Genomic DNA, 11,788 nt, shown 5'->3' on the forward strand with positions numbered 1-11,788 from the left:
CCCAAAAACATGCTATTAACAAAACTAGGGGGAAACGGTAGAATTTGCGCCATTCCAAAAAGCTGCTACTTTCCACCTTCTTTCACCAAAAGGTCTGCGACTTTGTTTTGTTCACGATAGCTATGCATGAGAACTGGATGCCCCAGCTCTGCCATCAAGCACCTGCATTCATAAAGGATAGAGTAATAAGGTAGGTGTCCTTCCTTAATCATTTTTATTACCTCTGTTGAGTTAGTGACCTCAAGAGATATGAGTCTGTTCTCCAAAGCAATTTTTAATCCCTACACGATGGTTGTCAATTCAGCAAGATTGTTAGTAGTATGGGGAAGACCTTTCATATAGCCTATAACCCAATCCTCCCAATGTCTCTGATAACACCCCCTATTCCCCCTTGTCCTGGGCAATTCTAACTGCCACTGCTATACCTAAGCCCGAACTCAATTTGAGTGTTTGATCCTCTCTTGTCTAGAATTACTGCAAATGTTTTCTATCAAATTTTTAGTTGAAAGAAGTTTATTAAATGTTCATGCTAGTAGTAGCAGGAGATAACAGGCAGTCGAAAAATAGTTTGTAGTATAAGTAAACTGAACCAAATACCTCCATCATCAAGTATGTCAAAGATGGTTTGAAGAGCTCAATGCTAACATAGGCTTGTCAACATCATTACAATATGCGAAATACAAATTGTAATTGACTTGCGTGTGACATCTTTTATTTATCTTTTCTATTCAATGACTTCTTCTGGAAAATAAAAACTATAAGTTACACCAACGAATTCAAATGTCTAAAATCTTTAGTCCATGAAATTAGTTTATATCAATTGTTAATCAAATGCATTAGATGAAAGGAAAAGAGAAAATAAAATGACACTACGAGGGAGAAAGAAAACAATTCTTTGACGAGGTAAAAGAATTATATTTATTATATGTGCTAATAGTAGTAACTTTCCAGGGGAAATATAAAAGACAAGCCTATACAAGTACCAAAGAGATACAAATAAATGGGGCGAAAAATAAAGAGGTCTCAAATAAAAAGTAAAACTCTTTAGGACAACAACTTGATATTCTTTCTATTGAATTTAGGAAAAGAAAAAAGAAATCTGAAAGTAAAAGGTACAAAATGTGAAAAGCAATTATAATTGCCTTTTCCAATTCGATACATCTCTAGTGAGATGTACCACTAATATGATATTTATTATATGCCAAGTTAAGGGGGAAAAAACTGTTTTCTATATTTGAATTATAATATTAACTATGTTTCAATTGAGTCGTATTTCTTTTATTAGTGACATTCCAATTGATTAATTTTCGTAGCTGAACTAGAAAATTAGCTATGTAGACATAATTTCACATTTAAATATTCAACACAAACATTTTGCAAAAGTGATTAAAGCCAACTTCAAAAATCATTTCAAAATGATGGAAGTAACAACGAAACGTGGATATTCCTATGAGAGAATATCACATTCCTTACCTTTCCGTTTAGTGGTTTAATTTGCACTAAATAAGTTGGAATTGCTAAGTCTAGTTAGAAATTCTATATTTGTAAATCGATAGGTGTTGAGATTTAAAAGAAATTCCAAATATATCTTAAAAGACAAATGTGATCGAGGCATAATTATTGTTATATTAAAAGTCTTGAGAAATTTTATTTTATATTTAAAAGGGTTTAAATATATATATATATATATATATATATATATATATATATATATATATATATATATATTCACAATGCAACTTTTTGTTATTATTATTGTATTTTAATATATCGTAGCAAACTATTCTACATCGTTTATTGTGGACAGTTGTTCATTGGAGTATTATAATTTAGATGATATGGTTGTGCAAATATTCTTTTACACCATTATATAAGTCATACTCACATCAAAATAAAACCGGCAAATTTTTATTCACAGCCTGTTTAAAACTGGCATTTTTTTTTTTTTTTAATCTAGCAATTAAAATAAAACAAACTGGCAGATGGGTGGGAAAGGAATTTGCAAAGTTAAACGTTGTTAAGTACTTACTTGTTAGTATTATCTTAATTACGGCAACTTACTGTCAAAGTAACTTTGTAAATTATTGTCATTTTGACTACAAATATAGTTCATTCTTTCACCCTTTAAACTATTCAAATTCTTGCTGCCAAAAAAACTTTTGCTGTTATAAGTAAACTTTTGTGTTTAACAGCTTATTCACAAGTACATAAATATATATACTTATATGTTAAGCTGCATTATCATAGCCCTCTTTCACCCCACTTCTATTTTCTTTCTGGGTATATATGGTTGACTTAAAGCAGTTTAAATATGTCAGAGTTTAGTTTAGTTTATTGATATAATAATTTGGGTTCTTGTTTATTCATGTGGTAGGTTCTTGATCCTGCATAGAAGCTACTATCCCGGATCAAAAAAGTGGTTAGTTGTTCACTATTTCTCTTGCATTCACTTGGTTTTCTTGTATTTGGAGTACTAACGCATGTTCTATTGTCTGAGTATTGAGATGATTTAGTGATATTTGGACATGTTTCTGCCATTTCTTGATTAAAAATCTCTACTTTTCTACTGAAAATTTGTGTTATTGGCTCACTTTGAAGTTCTATTTTCTGAGTATTGAAATACTTTAGTGCTACTTGGACTTGTTTCTGCCGTTTCTTGATTAAAAATCTGTTCTTTTCCACTGAAAAATGGTGTTATTGGCTCACTTTGAAGTTCTATTTTCTGAGTGTTCAAATACTTTAGTGTTATTTGTACATGCTTCTGCCGTTTCTTGATTAGAAATCTGTTCTTTTCAACTGAAAATTTGTGTTATTGGCTTACCCAAGTGAGCATCTTGTGCTTATTCTGTTGTATCAAGAATCTAATGAGGGAGTGATTGCTTTGTTTGCTGTGCTCTTTTTCTGGTGTCTTTTCCAGTCACAGTTGTTTTTTTGTAGTTTTTCATACTTTCTTTGTCATAGCAGGTTTTGAATATTGGAAGGTCATTGACTCTGCTGAATTTGATTGGTTAAATCAAATCAAGATTTGAATTTGGACTCTAATAGGGAGAGAAGGTTGTCTAGGGGATCATGTTCTCTATCCAGAAATGGAAGTGTTCATGGTCCACAGTGGCTGCAGTTGCTTCAATTGTGACATTGGTTTCAGTTGTTCATTTATTCCTGTACCCGGTTGTGCCCTCCTTGGATTACTTTAGGACATATCAGAACTCTTGTGTCAATATAAATAGATCCAATGAAGGAGAAAAAATTATTTTGAAAGATGATAAGTCAACTGAAGGTAGCCAGAAGAATACAACAGGCATTATATCAACTGAAGGAAGTGAAAGGAATGTTGATACAAGGGCGACGCCAATGATTGATCTGAATGTCAAATTTCCTGTTGATTTACACAATGCTGTGGTATATCGAGGTGCTCCATGGAAGGGTGAGGTTGGCCGGTGGTTAGCTGGTTGCGACTCAAATACTTCTGCAGTTAAAGTCGTTGAGGTATGTGCACAAAGAAAAATATACATAGGAAAGTAGGAAACTGTGAACTGCTTTTTTTCAATTACTTATGTGAAGCTTCTTGCCTCTTGCTGTTTTTGGTAAGTTACACTTTTTTTTCTAAGCCTTATCTGACCTTTTTTATACTTTTTATTGAGCCGAGGGTCTTTCGGAAACAGCCGTCCTACCTTGGTAGGAGTAAGGTCTGCGTACACTCTACCCTCCCCAGACCCCACGTTGTGGGATTTCACTGGGTTGTTGTACACTTTTTTTTCTAACCTATTCGTCAATGGGTAGAAGCTGCATTTAATACCTAATCCAACAAAATCTGCAAGTTATGTTGCTCTTAGTTTCTGTGAATCCTGAGATAATTTAGCTCATTATAAGTGTACCTGTATCAGCAAATCAGTGGCAAGAGCTGCAGGAATGATTGCAGTGGTCAAGGCATCTGCAATCGCGAATTGGGTCAATGCCGCTGCTTTCATGGTTTCACTGGTAGGTAAACCTTCATGCTCCTTATATCAACACTTATCTTGGAAACGCAGTTCTGATTAGTGTATCCATGAAATGGATATGTTAACTTTGTTAAAGAGTGTTGCACATGGCATGCAGTGGATAGAAACAAGCAGAATACTCTCCCATACCCCCCCCCCCCCCACACACACCCCCTTCCCCTAAGACACCATGTCAAGGCGCATTACCAGGTGTCAATTGTAAGATATTAGTGCTGTGAAATGTTAGGACTCGACTGTTGTGGCTTTGATTTGAACATGGTATTACAAGATTTAGAGATCTCTCCAACGTTTCTAGCGAATTGCATCTTTGGCATAACTTTGTTTTATATTCTCAAGAGATTGAATACAAATTGGTATTTATTTTGTGCATTGAATAGCCAGCAACTAACTTTAAAATACTTGGTCATTTTGATTCATGTTGATGATTCAATGGTTCGATCTCTTTTCCATTCTTGCAAGGGGAATGATAAAATATTATTTCCTAAAACGAAACATGGAAGCACTTTTGGCATGTGACAAATACTGATATCTTTCATACAAAGAAATATACAAATTAAAGGCTTTCTGTATTTACTTTGTGGCATATTTCTTAAATATTTTGCTTTCATACTATAGGAGTCTGACATGGTTGCACCTGTAGTTAAGCACCTACTAGGTTGTGGATTGTCATAATGTATACGCACAGATACAAATTCTGGGCTATTGTAAATTCATATATCCTTTTTGACCTGTCAAGGACCTTTTTATAGGTGAAACACAAACAAACTTATGTCAAATCAGGCAATAATTGAGATCTCTCATCTGATTTTTTACATTACTAACATGCCCCATATCTTTTCAGGTGAAGGATGTGCAGAGAGGCAGGAGTTGAGCTGCAACTACCCTGGATCAAAGGAGAAACCTTTTGGGCATTGGGTTGTCTCAATTTGTCCTGCTTATTGTGACACTACAAGAGCAATGTGCTTTTGTGGGGAAGGCACAAAATACCCAAATCGTCCTCTTGCTGAGACGTGTGGCTTTACAATCAAGTAAGCCAATATATTTCTCATTAAACCTTTATTTGCATCTCTTCCATCACAAGAATCTGGCAGTAATTGCTTGTGTATGTGATTCAGTCCTCCATCCAAACCTGGTGGTGCTCCTGTGGCTGACTTCACAAAAGCTGACCTCGATGTCTTCACTACAAATGGTAGCAAACGAGGATGGTGTAATGTGGATCCTGCCGAAGCTTATGCTTCCAAGGCGCTTTTCAAGGAGGAGTGTGATTGCAAGTATGACGGTCTTTGGGGTCGTTTCTGTGAGGTGTCTGTGCTAAGCACTTGTATAAATCAATGCTCGGGCCACGGGTTGTGTCGAGGTGGATTTTGTCAGGTAAAATCAGTCCTCATTGTCTTGTGTGAGGAAAGTTTCAAAGCATTTGATCAAGACTTAGACGTTGATTGCAGAATTTAGCCTTTTCTTCTCATGTGCACCAAGGCTAAAACATTCACAAAGTACAGAAGCACTGGAATAATTCAGTAGCAAACACAAAGACTATTCTCCGTAAATAATGTTCTAGCATTGCCTAGCTTTTGTTTTGTTAATTTTTCTGAAAGTTGTCTAGTAGACGCTTCCCCTATAGATCATCTTGTCATAATTTCTGCGGCAAACTATGAAGCACATCCGTTCTTTATACGTATCTAGTTACCTTCTGATAACTCTATCTTCTCTGAAAAAGTACTTTGAGAGTATAAAAACAGAGCTTTAACATGGTATATTCTAACACAAGTTCTTTTTATTTACATACTGCAGTGTGACAGCGGTTGGTTCGGAGCAGATTGCAGTGTACCCTCCATTTTGTCATCCATTAGAGAGTGGCCTCTCTGGCTACGACCAGCGCAGGTTAACATTCCTGAGAATGTGAACAGTGGAGAAAATCTTGTCAATCTGAATGCTATCACGGAGAAGAAAAGGCCCCTTATATATGTTTATGACTTGCCCCCAGACTTCAACAGTCTTCTTCTGGAGGTTAGAACAATTTCTTCTTGCCACATCTTATTTGTTCATTGGAGATTCTAATACCTATTTGCTTCCTGGGTAATGTAGGGACGACATTTTAAACTAGAATGCGTGAACAGAATCTATGATCAGCGAAATGCTACAGTATGGACTGACCAGCTGTATGGTGCACAGGTATCATCCGATTGTAAGTGTCTCCAACTAAGAAATTGAATGATTGGGCAGACATTGATAAACTATGCTTATATTTCTTTTAGATGGCACTCTATGAAAGTACGTTAGCTAGCCCTCATCGGACATTGAATGGAGAGGAAGCAGACTTTTTCTTTGTTCCAGTTCTTGATTCATGTATTATAACTCGTGCTGATGATGCTCCACACTTGAGCATGCAGGTATTGATGCATTTTATTCTTCTGTATTGTTTGGTCAAAACAAATCACCTCTAGGATATAAATCTTGTTTTCATTGGAGTAATTCAACATTTGAGAACCCAGGCAATAAGTAGAGTTGTCTTGCTGTTAGCAAGTTTACATTGTGTGCAGACATCTTAGCTAAACCATGATCTCCATTTCATGTCCTGCCAAAGTGCCTTTTTTACCAAGAAAAACCTCAGTATGATTATCTGTTCTACCATTTTGAATCTTTTGACAACTTTTTCCTGCTTCAAGTTGGGTGCTTTCTGACTGCAATAAGACTGACATATACAATATAGTCTACCTCTACTTTAGAGAATAGATCCAGCTCTCAATCTTGGATACTTTTCTATTAATTGCAAGATCTTATCTTTAACTTATATATATCTATATATATATTTATACAATCTTTAAATTTTGTGGTGTCTGGCTCCTAATACCATACAATTCATGAAACTAGTTCTGTGTTTGTTATCACAATAGAAATGCAGGTATAATGGCTTGAACATGTATTTAGGTTACACCTTTCCTATGATCAATTTCAGGAACACCTCCACGAGGGGTTGAGAAGTTCTCTGACGCTTGAATTCTATAAAAAGGCTTATGATCATATTATCACACAGTATCCGTATTGGAAACGCTCATCTGGCAAGGATCACATCTGGGTATGATCTCTATAAAGATGTCCACATATAATTGTGTAGATAACAGTAATTAGAGATGCTTAAACTTCCATGGAGAGACAAAAAACAGTGAACAAGAAAAGAAACTGTAGAACTTTTATGGTATTGATGTCAATTTTTTTCTGTTAAGGCAGTTCTTCACATGGGATGAAGGTGCTTGCTATGCTCCTAAAGAGATATGGAACAGCATTATGTTGGTCCATTGGGGTAATACAAACTCAAAGCATAACCATTCAACAACAGCATATTGGGGTGATAATTGGGATCCAATTTCCTCGGATAGAAGAGGAAACCACTCCTGCTTTGACCCAGATAAAGATCTCGTACTTCCAGCTTGGAAACGACCTGATGAAGGTTCCCTAAATGCTAAACATTGGTCCAGGTAGTTTTTCCGTTCAATTGTCATCCATGAAACACATAGGTCTCTATCAAGATGTAGTTATTTTGAAATGCAGCACTAGTTCAGATTTTATTTTATATTGACCAAGACCAAATGTGTTGTGTGCAGACCTCGTGAGGAGCGGAAAACGTTCTTCTATTTTAATGGCAATCTTGGACCAGCTTATGAAAATGGAAGACCAGAAGCTACGTAAGTGATTGAAGGCTAATAACATTTGGATTTCTACTGCAGAGGTGAAGCACATTATGTTCGAGACACTAAACTCTTGACAGCTCACTCATTAACCATTATTGGTAGAAGAAAGCACGTTGGCCAGTTGGATTTACAGTTTACAAATCATCCTTAGCACGCAGCTTATGTAACTAAGATAATATTAATTAGGCTGCTGGTGAAATCTGCAGGTATAGTATGGGCATAAGGCAAAAAGTGGCTGAAGAATTTGGATCAACCCCTAACAAGGAAGGTAAGCTTGGCAAGCAGCACGCAGAAGATGTGACAGTGACACCACTACGTGCTGGGAACTACCACGAGGAATTGGGAAGTTCCGTCTTTTGTGGGGTTATGCCTGGGGATGGTTGGAGTGGACGAATGGAAGATAGTATTTTGCAAGGATGCATTCCTGTGGTGATTCAGGTACTTTATTATGGAATGCTTTATTCCAGTGGATTGTGACAGATTAGCGCTTTGGGATAATAACATTTTTGGTCCCTAAGTTATTAGTATATTCTGCTTTTGGTCCCTTTTTAAAATGTTTTTATTAATGCTTTTGGTCCTTGTGATATACTATTCAGCATATTTAACCTTCAATTAATTGAATTGTGTGTTTTTGGTCCCTTTATGTAGAAAATATATTATATTTGACTATTTATAGAACTATATTACCATCAAATGTAAAGTAACACTACATATTTAACATATTGCATGAGTAATTAAGTGGCGATTTCTTCCCATCTGTCCTAGCTTTGGTGGATAGAGTAACCTAGTGCCTGTTGCTGGTGGGAGTTGGCATCTCGTGGAATTAGTCGAGGTGCGCGCAAGCTGGCCTCGGACACCATAGTTATTCCCCCCCCCCCCCCCCCCAAAAAAAAAAAAAAAGATATTAACTGCTAGAACGGTTAATACTCATGATAGATTTGTGAATATTCACAAGCAAAGGGATCAAAAGTGCGCAATACAACTAATTGAAGGTTTATTGTGCTTAGTCATATATTATCGGGACTAGCATAAGCATTTACCAATAACCGAGGGGCCAAAAGTGCTATTAACCTTAGTGCTTTCATATGAAGTTTTTGGATGCCATGGGCTGCTTTTTACTTATGGCCTTTTGAAGCTCTTGCAAACTTGCTGTGCCCTTTAAGATTTATTTTTCTTATCAACCAAATTTTGCAATGCTTGTTGAACATATTTCTTCATTAGAATCTTTTTCAATCTATGTTTTGGATTCTTACTCTTATGGCTTGTGTCTCTGGCTTCCATTTCCCTATGTTCAGGATGGGATATACCTGCCATATGAGAATTTTCTCAACTATGAAAGTTTTGCAGTAAGGATACGTGAAGATGAAATACCCAATCTGTTAAACATTCTACGGGTAAGTAAGTCTATGCGGTCTTCAGTTCAATGTAGAAGTCTTTGCTTCATTCATGGCTAGCTAGGATTGCTAATAGTAAAATTTACTTCTTGTAGAGTTTTAACGAAACAGAAATCGAATTTAAATTGGCGAATGTGAAGAAAATCTGGCAGAGATTTTTGTATCGCGATTCAGTTGTGCTTGAAGCTGAGAGGCAAAAGGCAGTACGTGGGAGTGTTGAGGACTGGGGTCTACAGTTTTCGCAACTAGAGGAAGATGATGTCTTTGCCACACTCATACAGGTATGTGTCATTTTTTGTCTAATGCTTTGATGTCTGTTGATGCGTTATAATAAAAAATAAAAAAATAAAATATCTGATTAATTGCATACTTAGATCTGAGTTTGTTCTTCTGCAAATCATTCTGAGAGATCATGCAGCTCCATTTGTAATTTTACAAGGGGCATAAGTATTGATTTCTTTTCACAGTTGGATATGAAGCAGTACTGCAGCATATGATCTAAAAGTAATGAAGTTAGAGTACTGCCAAAAAAATGAATATTGAGGCTGAGTGAGCATACTATCTTAATTTTACTTAATCTACTCGAGTCACCATCATTCTCCTCCCCTCAAAGCGCTAGCATCTTTTTATATCCCTGTAAAGTCTAAAATTTTTCTGGTTCTTTTTAAGAGATGGAGGAGAAAAACCTGTAGAAAAAAATTAACTAGTAGATGACCGACAATGATTCTATCTTTTCGAAAATTAATAGTATGTTATTTTGGTTTCTCCTTACGGCTGGTGTAAATGCTATAAAATGGTTTTTCCTTTATTTCCTTAGGTGTTGCATTACAAGTTGCATAATGATCCTTGGAGACGACAACTTCTTCCGCAGAAAAAGGAATTTGGATTACCTAAAGAATGCTTGCTTTGAACAGAGTGAGACACTACTTTATACTTATGACCTGAAACCGAATTCAACACATGGATGGTTTTGCTTTGGATCAAATGCATTGGAAATGTATAGTATACAGCTTCACTAAGGCAAAAATTTTGGTCAGTATACCAATTTTTTTAGTTAGGTTAAGCCAAAAACATGTCTTCTATTGTCCTTATTCAGGCCATATTTTATACATGTAAATGAGTTAGCTTCTCTCGGAGCTATATTTTGTACAAGATGAAAATTAGCACTCTTACCCGTTATTTCATGTTTATAGAGAAGTCATATATTTGATTCCCAAAGAGGAAACTAGTAAGTAGATGAAAGTTGTATAATGAAATTCATGCCTGAATTCAGGTCATTCTGTTGTCAAAGAAGTATAAGATTTATTCTATATCAAATAAATTTCAAGTGCTGTTTGTGTAAATGAACCTTGTGCCTTGTACATCTTCAACTATTATCCTGTCTTCAATTCTGTTTTTGAGTTATTTAGATTCAACAAAGAGCTGATGTTAGTCAAATACTCACATCTCAAGGTGTTGCGTTAAAAAGTTTCACAATTTTGGCTACTGTTCACTATTGTACCCTACCTTGTGGTTTATCTCGGTCACTCATTTGGACTCAAGGAACAACTTTGCCTATTCATGTGGAGAACACTATTTGATTTTTCAAAACTTAAAAATTAAAATAGGGGAAAAAAACTATTTTTTGGAAATTAGGGATTTTATTAGTACACAATTTTGAGTTGTCCAGGGTACATGACACATAGATAGTCATTGACAAAAGAAGTTACAGAATCATATAACATTAAATTTTCAAAAGAAGTATTACTAGTACTAAACTTGGCTAGATAGTTGGCCACTTTATTCCCTTCCCAAACACATGGACCTGCAATCATTAATTAATAATGTTGAGAGTAGTGGAAATTTCCATTCTAGATGGTGGAAATGAGATACTTTTAGGTGATCCTACGTTATTTTGATTTCTACTCTGTTGTTCCTTGAGGAATAAGTTTCACACGTCAATTTTTCATTGGTTACCCTATCTATAAATAAATTTCAAATCTGTGACTCTGACGTTTGAAAATCTCTTTGATGTCTGCACTGATTCTTTAACTGACAAATTAACTTTTAATTTAAAGAACTATAATGGGTTCTTTAAGACGACAAATGAACTTTTACTACATAGAGTGACAAATATAAATAAATATATTACAAATAACAATTCGATTTATATATGCTGAACAATGCAAAAACATTTGACATCGGCAGTATAATTTAATATGCTGACAACAGATTTCTCATCATTTTATATCAGGTTATCTATTAATGTTCGTTATAAAGAGGCATCAATAATTATTGCATGCGTAACTTGATTGTGTAACTTTTCTTTTTAGTGTCAATAATAAAACTTAAACTGTTCGACTTAATGCCAAGTATCTTAGTTTATGTGGTTATAACAGCTACTTAAATTGCTTCATTTGTATATATATTTTAGTCTTGGAGAATGTATTTCTTTTCTTTGAGTGCTTTTTTTCTCGAAATGTACTCTCTACCTCCAACAGTAGGCGTAAGGTACGATATTTTACTTCCCCCCCCCCCCCCCCCCCCCCGCTCCCCGACCCCACTTCGTGGAATTACGCTTGGTATGTTGTTGTTGGAGAATGTATTACCGTAGAAGGTTTATATAAAGTTTTATTTTTTAATTCTTAATACTAATAACGTGACTTTTGGACGTGTAAGGCCAATATATAACGAAAGGGCCAAACAAGAGGGCCCTTCAAGAACAAAC

The 11,788-nt window shown here is 35.5% G+C and overlaps 1 protein-coding gene across 4 annotated transcripts; it reads left to right on the forward strand.

The window, feature by feature from the left end:
- The first annotated feature begins 2,059 nt into the window (after nucleotides 1-2,059).
- Nucleotides 2,060-10,424, forward strand: LOC132051486 (uncharacterized). Of its 4 annotated transcripts, none has more exons than XM_059442576.1 (17): nucleotides 2,060-2,076; nucleotides 2,375-2,419; nucleotides 2,965-3,277; nucleotides 3,317-3,486; nucleotides 3,885-3,978; nucleotides 4,840-5,026; nucleotides 5,114-5,369; nucleotides 5,790-6,005; nucleotides 6,084-6,170; nucleotides 6,254-6,388; nucleotides 6,955-7,074; nucleotides 7,227-7,474; nucleotides 7,601-7,681; nucleotides 7,894-8,125; nucleotides 8,983-9,081; nucleotides 9,177-9,362; nucleotides 9,899-10,424. In XM_059442576.1, the coding sequence occupies exons 3-17, from the start codon at nucleotides 3,070-3,072 to the stop codon at nucleotides 9,989-9,991; spliced, it is 2,412 nt and encodes an 803-aa protein (XP_059298559.1). In that variant the 5' UTR covers nucleotides 2,060-2,076; nucleotides 2,375-2,419; nucleotides 2,965-3,069; the 3' UTR covers nucleotides 9,992-10,424. The 4 variants fall into 4 exon arrangements, with proteins under 4 accessions (XP_059298559.1, XP_059298557.1, XP_059298558.1 ...); XM_059442575.1 differs by lacking the exon at nucleotides 2,060-2,076 and adding an exon at nucleotides 2,192-2,280; XM_059442574.1 differs by lacking the exon at nucleotides 2,060-2,076 and having other exon boundaries at nucleotides 2,162-2,419.
- The last annotated feature ends 1,364 nt before the right edge of the window (nucleotides 10,425-11,788 follow it).

Source organism: Lycium ferocissimum, chromosome 4, assembly GCF_029784015.1.
Source record: "Lycium ferocissimum isolate CSIRO_LF1 chromosome 4, AGI_CSIRO_Lferr_CH_V1, whole genome shotgun sequence".
NCBI lineage: Eukaryota > Viridiplantae > Streptophyta > Magnoliopsida > Solanales > Solanaceae > Lycium > Lycium ferocissimum.